Here is a 9,551-nt window from a genome sequence, read left to right on the forward strand (position 1 = left end):
ATATATATATATATATATATATATATATATATATATATATATATATATTTATATATATATATATATATATATATATATATATATATATATATTTATATATATATATATATATATATATATGTGTGTGTGTATATCTATGTATGTATATATGTCAGTATGTATATGTTTGTATATGCATATATATCTTTGTATGTATATATGTAAGTATGTATATATATATATATATATATATATATATATATATATATATATATATATATATATGTATATATATATATATATATATATATATATATATATATATATATATATATATATATATATATATATATATACACACATATATATATACATTTTATATGTGCATATTGTTTTCTTTAATAAAGATTACATTAATATAATAAGTGTTTTGAAATATAAAGACAAACAATTGTTCTTTTAATGATTGCATTTAAATATATTTCATTAAAAAAAATTAATAGTCAAGAAAAATGTTTTACATGTTAAGGATAATAAAGAGATGGGTTGAATATAGTCATTTATTAAAACAAACATGGTGAATGTTCATTACATACAAATATTTATTGCATTATCATATACTAGTTTTACAACGATATGGTACTTGGGCTTCAGAATCAGCTTGATTAACACTGAATTTGACTTGGTAGACGGTGCTCTCTTTGTTCAATGCACGAAACAAGAAAAACACAACAACTACATATAACATTGTTAGCGTGTACTAAATCCAGCTACAACTTCGTTAATTGGAAGGATATTTGAAGAATGCAGACGAAAATCAACATTGCTTAATTTTTATTTTTTTTCATTTATTTATTTATTTCAGGCAATGACATAAAGAATTACAAAGTTGACAACACACAATAATATAAATTAATATAGTGCAAAAGGTAATATATAGTATGTAATGCATTATTGTCCAGTTTTGCCTGAAAGGGAGTGGGAAGAAGATCATTTATTTAATCCCACCCCCAGTTCTCCATTCAGTGATTATTCACATGAGTTCACTGTTACTTTGTTCAAGGATTATAATACAGATGTTGTATCATAGTGGCATTACCACAGGTAACAATAATTTGTATCAACAATGTAGGAATAATGAATATACCAACAATGGTAATAGACACTTCGATTTTCTTCACTTTGATGTGCAGCCATGGAAGGAGAATGGAAGTGATGAGAAGACAAAGTAAAGAGGCGAGAAGGATTTCATGAAGATGTTGGTGTAAGCAGCTTGAAAATTAAAAAAGTACAATTTAGATGAAATTAAGATGAAAGATTAAAGTACCAATGATTGTCACACACACACTAGATGTGGTGAAATTTGTCCTCTGCATTTGTCCCATCCCCTTGGGGAGCAGTGGGCAGCAGCGGCGCCGCGCCCGGGAATCATTTTGGTGATTTAACCCCCAACTCCAACCCTTTGTTGCTGAGTGCCAAGCAGGGAGGTTATGGGTCCCATTTTTATAGTCTTTATAAATGTACTCAAGGCGTACAGTATGCACGCCGTTATCCCTCCTGGGATTTACTTAAACTTCTTAGCCGTAATCCCATTTCTAAATAATCCAGCCCCCCTTTATCCATGCCTCCTCTCCTTCATCATAGACTCAATGAATGAGCACATGTATGTTAGGCACTCTGCCATTCATGTTGTTGGACTATTGCTGTCGTTGTTGTGGTTTCACGCTCATAAAACGCCATGGCACCGTGTCGCTCAAGACAACACCTAGTGACACCTGGGTAAGCACATCCTGTTATGCGAGTGTTTGACATGTCTTTTGGATTCATAGTGATAGCAGTGACAATGACTTCATTAGAGTCAATGTGTGTGTAGTGATGTAAGTACATGATACAATGTGTTAGATTGATCTTACTTTGGTCCTAGTGATGTTATATAGCTAAAAATTCACCACTTTTGATTATCAGTGCTTCCAAGAGTAGTTTTTTATTGAAGTACAGTCTATTCAGGAGATGGAAAACAAACCCAACAGGGAGTTAGCTGATGTGTTTAGCCGCCGCTAAGTGTATTACCACCGGCTCATGTGTGTGTGTGCGTGCGTGCGTGCAAGTGTCGCTCTGCTTCCGGACAAGCGCACCATGGCCTGCTGCTCTATATTTAACGTACCATATACCAGGAGAGTCCAAAATATTTCCCACTAAGGGCAACTTTAATACAATTTGTACATTAACGATGCTAAAGGTAAGGATGTCCCAATACAACATTTTCACTTCTGATATACGATACAAACATTGGAGCCTTGAGTATTGGCTGATACTGATAGTGATCCAATGCAAATCATCGTACATACTTTTATTATTCTGCACTTTGCAGTGTTAGTAAAGGTTTGATCAAGTAGAATTAGTCAGGGAACAATGGTAGGTATGGAAACCACTACCCTATTTATTATTAACCATCTGGAATGGACGTATGCCTTCTTTAATTTGAAGTGGAGTGGTAATTATCTTTTTGTTTTTGTTTTGCTGATATCGGTCCGATATCAATATTGGATCAGGATACCCCTAGTTAATTTAATGTAGGTATACAAAACATACACATTTTAGCTTTGTTAACTGACAAAGCTAATGACTGTAACATCATAATATATCACAATAATGATCAATTCATTCTATTTTTACAACATGCTGAAGGCCAATACAAAATGGGGGCATAGGGGGAATGGCAGTTTGAGAACTGAGGTGAGCAGTTTCTAATATTTTTCCTCATTTGGCAGGATACGAAGAAAACATTGTTTTATGTTTTTGTTTTAAACTGACTGACAAGCCCATGAGTGTAAAATGTCATCAGGATTGGTGTAGAAAAATATGCCCGCCATCAAGCATAGCATCTTTGACTCATAAACACATTTTTCATAAGTCCTTGAGGATTTGTCTAATGCAGGGGTCGGCACCCCAAAATTATGAAAAAGCCATATTGGACCAAAAATACAAAAAACAAATCTGTCTGGAGCCGCAAAATATTAAAAGCCTAATATACTGTAAGTCTTGTAATGAAGGCAACACATGATGTAAGTGTATAAATGAGCTATATTAGCCTACTATCAAAATGAGGTGGGTATGTTTGCCATGGCCTAGAAAAACATGGCACACACACAACTATCAGAAATGCAGCCAATATTACATACCGATAATGTGTCATGAGACATGCAAATATAAATTAAATACACAGAGGACATAAGTGAAGGGAATAAAATGAGCTCAAATTTACCTACAAACGAGGCATTATGATGCAATATGTACATACAGCTAGACTAAATAGCATGTTAGTATCAATTAGCTTGCAGTGACCAAATGTGCCTGGTTAGCACTCCAACAAGTCAATAACATCAACAAAGCTTACCTTTGTGCATTCACACATAGCATAAAACGTTTGGTGGACAAAATGGGACAAAGAAGGAGTGGCATAAAACACATCTTTCTCTGGCAGCGTCGAAGAAAGTTGTACATGTAAACAAACTATGGTGAGTTCAAGGACCGCCGGAATTAGTAGGACAAAACAGCGCTCGCCAAATATTCTCATCTGTGAAGCATAAACACAAACATATTAAACAGTGGGCTTTCTAACAATTAGGAAGGTGTGTGTCATGTTTGTCCTCCTACATAAATCATATTATAACATATATTTTTCCCCCATCTTTTTACATTTTCATACATTTGCGGCACTAAAGAGCATGCGGCTTTAGAGCTGCGGGTGGCCAAATTTAAAACTAATGAGTACCAAGCGTTGGTGATATCTAAATTACATGTACGCCCGCATGTCTTCTAGGCATTTAATACAATCCAAAGGGGGCGCCACTGATGCCATGTGAGAAAAGGCCAGTAGACGTGAAGTTACATCATCATCTTCCCTTGTTTCTTCTCCTTCTTCTCCTTAGGTGGTTCTGCAAAATCTGTTGATGTGCATGGTCTGCTTCTACTCCCTCTACTACACGGTGGTCAGCCTCTGCATCGGCCTGCTCAGGTCGCCAACAGCAGAACTTCATGTTCTTTTTCCAACGTTTTCGTGTTCGCTTACTGAACTATGTGTCTGCAGGGTTCACGAAATCAACAGCTTGTTAGCACCCTTTGACTACATCACACAACCGTCATGGCAGAACCCCAAATACCTGGGTGAGCTGCCATCTTCTTCTTCTCCATAAATGGCTCCACGTGTCACTTTTTCTAGCATGCTTTGTCCCCCTCTAGTGGGTGTCATCTCCACAGAAGTTACGTACGTGTTGGGAGGGCTGGTGTTTGCCTGGATCGTGGAGGAGTGGGTGTGGGACTATGCCATCACTGTCACACTGCTGCACGTGGCCATGACTGTAGCTGGTACACACACACACACACACACACACACACACACACACACACACACACACACACACACACACACACACACACACACAGAGTAGCAATATAAGGTTTACCCAGGGTGTCCAAACTATGGCCCTCAGGCCAAGTGCGGCCCGCAAGACGTCATGAGTTCAACAAAGCGTCGCACCACGGAGTGCTTTCACAGTAATCTTATATACCAGACGATTTCTGATATGCTCATTTGCTGCCATCCCTTGGACAATGTGAGTAAATCAGATCAATGACCATTGAAAGTATGTTGAAATAGTAGCACAGCATCAAGTTATATAACACAATCCAAACAACCTTCCCTAGTCATTGTGCAAAAAAATGTAAATAAAATGAAAGTCAACACACATGGTCACACGTAACACAACCTGCTCACTGTGGTTATTGTGAAAAACGTCCAAACACCATAAAAAATTCTAAATCACACCATGATGGGAACATCTCTCCACACTTATCCATGTTTGGCGCATTTTAGCTGCTTGATATTTTTGATTGATTATAAAACTTTAAGAAGGTCTTCATGGATGTAAACAAGGTAGGAGTCAAACTTTCATATACTCTTAATATCCAATTATACTAATTATATACCCATCATATTGATATAAAATGCACACACTCAATAACACACACATGTACTGTATATGTACATATATATATATATATATATATATATATATATATATATATATATATATATATATATATATATATATATATATATATATATATATATAATTTTTTTTAAATTTTTTTATTTTTTTATAGCCCAATGTGGCCGGGCCCCGAATCAAAAGGTTTGGACACCCCTTAGTCAAATGAGCAATGCACACTATTAAAACTAAAATGAACACATCACAGCACACTCCCAGGTATTGTTAGTTAGTGGATGCCTTGGTATTGACAGCAAAAATAATAATGCAAATAATTGTAATATTAATGATAATACTAATAATAATACAATTCAGTAACAACATCATGTAAACAAAATGATGCTTTGATATTTTATGGTTCTAATCAATAAATATTTTACATCATAAAAGTAAAAAAATAATGTTGCATTTAGTTCCAAGCATTTCAAAACGCATTCAACCAACAAAAACACTTGTTAATTTTTTTTTTTTCAATCAAACATCAATTACTGCTACTGATGACCACAAAACACTGTAAATTACCTTATTTAACATGATTCCCTTATTAAAAATCATATTTTCACCATTATTGCAGTGATGTCAGATGTACCGTCAACGGAGCACTGGTGGATTGCACTGGGTGAGCGTTCCTCATGTTTTGAAATAAAGTATTCTATTTTACATCTGCAAATTTCAGAGTTATGTATATGTGTCAAAATTTGTATTCTTGTTCTTGTACAATATCATGAGCTTGGTGTGTTTTTAAATCTCTTGAAATTCTCTCACGTCATGACTTTAGGAAGTCCATATTTGGCAGCATAGCAGGAGCACTAACAGTCAGTGACATTTGTGGCTTTTTATAGGAAATGGCAGCCAAAAATTGTTGGATGTAAAAATTGTGGCGATAAATTGGAGTAAAACTGCAAAGGGAAGATGTTATTGTTTTGGGGGAGCTAAAGACTCCTGTTTACTGCTTCTCTGCTCTTCCAATCATTCACTGCTATTTGCTGACAATCATTAGCACGTAACCGCTTGAGGGGGGCGTTTCCAGCTGGAGCTGACTCTTATCCCTGGGAAATTGCAACAGTAAGTTGTGTCGTGATCATGTCGGCCAAGAAAAGACACATGCAGTTTCCCTTGTAAACAACTTGATATTTATGTAATATTTTATTGAGGAGGTGTCCAGATCCGTTATCAGCAAAAAGCAAGTATCAGATGATATCCACTTGCATGTAAAATCTCTGATACATGCAGTCCTGCAACGTGTATACTTGCATCTAAATGTCCTCAAATAAGCACAAAAGGTTAGTCTTTTCTTGTATTTTAATCAAATCACATATATAGGGTAACCGTGGTGGGCTTTAGGCTTCTAGGGGCTAGCAGCTACATAACAGCTAAACACACATTAGCACACAAGCTAGACATACGTAAGAAGTGTCCTTAATTGAACAATATTGCAGTCTAAAACAGCACATTTGTCAATATAAACAAGTATCAAATAATTATAGTTGCATATTACTTACACAGGCAGAAGTGTATTAGAAAATATGCAGTAACAAACGTGTCCGTGTCATTCAATTGCAGCACGGTGGAAGAGGGGTTAGTGCGTCTGCCTCACAATACGAAGGTCCTGAGTAGTCGTGAGTTCAATCCCGGCCTCTGGATCTTTCTGTGTGGAGTTTACATGTCCTCCCCGTGACTGCGTGGGTTCCCTCCGGGTACTCCGGCTTCCTCCCACCTCCAAAGACATGCACCTGGGGATAGGTTGATTGGCAACACTAAATTGGCCCCAGTGTGTGAATGTGAGTGTGAATGTTGTCTGTCTATCTGTGTTGGTCCTGCGATGAGGTGGCGACTCGTCCAGGGTGTACCCCGCCTTCCGCCCGATTGTAGCTGAGATAGGCTCCGGCGCCCCCCGCGACCCCGAAGGGAATAAGCGGTAGAAAATGGATGGATGGATGAGCATAATTACATGAATTTTTGTGACCACTAGGTGTTACCAAAAAACAATTACCACCATTTAAAGACAACATACGTAGGTCTGGCATAAGGCTTTTTTATACCTACCATTGCTCTGTGAGTAACTTTACTTGATCAAACAAAAAACAATAAAAGTGTGTACTACGATTTGTGGCGATACCATATCAAAATATATCAATATCGATAATGCTTGTATTCCGTCACAGGACTTCTTTCCGCCAGTGAAAATTAGTGGTGGTCAACCAAGTCAAGATGGCTGTTGTGCAGCAAGCAGCGCGCAAACTCTCTGAGTATGCAAGGAGCGGAGAGATCTTCCTGCAAAAAGCAAATTTGAGCAAAAAATGTAACTATGCAATGGAATAGAGCCCTTTACTAAAAAAAAAAGTGTATCAAGTGATATCAAGGATTATCCGTTGATGGAGTTTCCAGACATGCCGAACTATCTGATGCTCCAGACATCAATTTTACACGACAAAACAGATGAAAATTAGAAAAGCATGGAGGTCTACAACTTATTTGTGTGTGGCTGGGTCAAGGAATTTGGTATCAAGACTCTCACAGATAAATATGCATCAATTTAGCTTGGGTAAGGTTGCACTTAATGATTTAACTCCGTGTCTACTGCCATATTTGTTTGTTTTTTTGTTGTTGCGTGCGTCGTTTATGAGTAAGCGTGTTTTTTTTAACATCATGTATGTGCTGATGGCTTCATTTATGATTGCTGCCTTTGGTAAAAGCTTAACTCTTTTAGGTTTTGCTCACATTTGCTTTCTTTTATTTAGATTCGCCGAGTTGGTGCTTTTCGAAACACTCGTATCAAAAGTGTGCTTTAAGAACTACAAATATCAAGATATTACCTAAATGGGAAATACTCCTGCTTGGCACTCAGCATCAAGGGTTGTAATTTACAGTTAAATCCCCCAAAATTATTCCCGGGCGCGCCAATGCTGCTGCTCACTGCTCCCCTCACCTTCCAGGGGTTGATCAAGGCTGATGGGTCAAATGCAGAGAATAATTTTGCCACACCGAGTGTGAGTGTGACAATCATTGGAATTTTTTTAAAACTTTAAACGTTAAAAGTATATCAAACAAACATTTAACGAAGTGGTCACCGCAAATATGTGCGTTTATTGAACTGGAGTACATGCCATTTTTCCTGTTGTTGTTTCATAAAATTTTGCAGTTTTGTGCTCTTCTTGATTACCTCTCGAGGAACTCTGAGGAAACGTTTATCCTTTTTGTGATTTGAACTGTTCGTACAGCCGAAAACAATGCAAGCATATGACTTCTTTTTTTTTCCGAAAAAAAGCAAAAATGGCGCCTAGTACCTATTGTGAACTAGGCCAGCTTGACAACCTGAGTCGAATGCGACGTCATGTAAATCCAAGCAATTGGCCAATACTCATGGCTCCAATATCATTATATATTATTGGAAGTGAAAAAGTTGTATTGGGACTTGCCTATTTTTTATCAAAATACAGTTCCTAATGGGATCTAAAAGAATTTTCTCCCTGAAATGAGCAGAATAGAACCTTTTAACATATTCCAGATTCTTTCACGATTTCTTCATGTATTTGAGCTTGTTCTCCTCCGCAGGCTCAGGCTTGGTGATGATGATATTCGGAGGACAGCTCCTGGCCTACAAACTCTTTAGGAGCAACTTTGTCTATCCGGCTGAGCTACAGAACTTCTGATGATGACGGCGATGACTTTCATTTAACCGTCTAATAGCACCCCCTCCTGTACAAAGTTTTTTATTAACATTATTTTGTTTATTATTTTTGTATCACATGCTAACATGCCATAAATCTTATATTAGGATTTATCATCAATGTGTACGTCATGTGGTCAGAAAATGACTATGTGTGTTCCATATGAGTTTAGCGTGGATTAAATATCAACTGCAATAACATGAGCCTATTCATTGAGCATATTCATAACACCTAATACAAAGGTTATAAAACTTTTACTGCGAGTACCAGCTCAAAAACATTTGTCTTGCAAGTATCATCATTTTTGCTACCTCATCATGTTTTAGCTATGAAAATGCAGCTTGTACTTGCTAAATAATTGGTTTATGGCATATAAGGTGAGTTAAAATGTGTATGTTGTACAATAATTGTATAATTATAAATGTATGCCGTTTTACAACAACCGGTATATATATATATATATATATATATATATATATATATATATATATATATATATATATATATATATATATATATATATATATATATATATATATATATATATATATATATATATATATATATATATATATATATATATATATATATATATATATATATATATATATATATATGTATGTGTGGGAAAAGACTATTTCATCTCTACAGGCCTGTTTCATGAGGGGTTACCTCAATCCTCAGGAGATTTTAATGGAAGCATTCACATACCATGGTTTATATAGGGCACAGAGCGGGTGTGTACAGGCAGGCGTAGGGGCATGGTGATTGGCTCATGTGTTACCTAGGAGGTGTTTCCTTCTGTGACGGCATGCTGATACAATTTTGCTGCGCTTGTTGAGGGATGACA

General features: G+C 36.3%; 1 protein-coding gene across 1 annotated transcript; it reads left to right on the forward strand.

Annotated features, from left to right (window-relative positions):
- The first annotated feature begins 1,617 nt into the window (after positions 1 to 1,617).
- Positions 1,618 to 9,139, forward strand: tmem244 (transmembrane protein 244). The gene is made up of 6 exons (XM_062043606.1): positions 1,618 to 1,758; positions 3,912 to 3,997; positions 4,070 to 4,146; positions 4,222 to 4,347; positions 5,605 to 5,649; positions 8,586 to 9,139. The coding sequence occupies exons 1-6, from the start codon at positions 1,633 to 1,635 to the stop codon at positions 8,681 to 8,683; spliced, it is 558 nt and encodes a 185-aa protein (XP_061899590.1). The 5' UTR covers positions 1,618 to 1,632; the 3' UTR covers positions 8,684 to 9,139.
- The last annotated feature ends 412 nt before the right edge of the window (positions 9,140 to 9,551 follow it).

Source organism: Entelurus aequoreus, linkage group LG04 (assembly GCF_033978785.1).
Source record: "Entelurus aequoreus isolate RoL-2023_Sb linkage group LG04, RoL_Eaeq_v1.1, whole genome shotgun sequence".
Classification (NCBI taxonomy): domain Eukaryota; kingdom Metazoa; phylum Chordata; class Actinopteri; order Syngnathiformes; family Syngnathidae; genus Entelurus; species Entelurus aequoreus.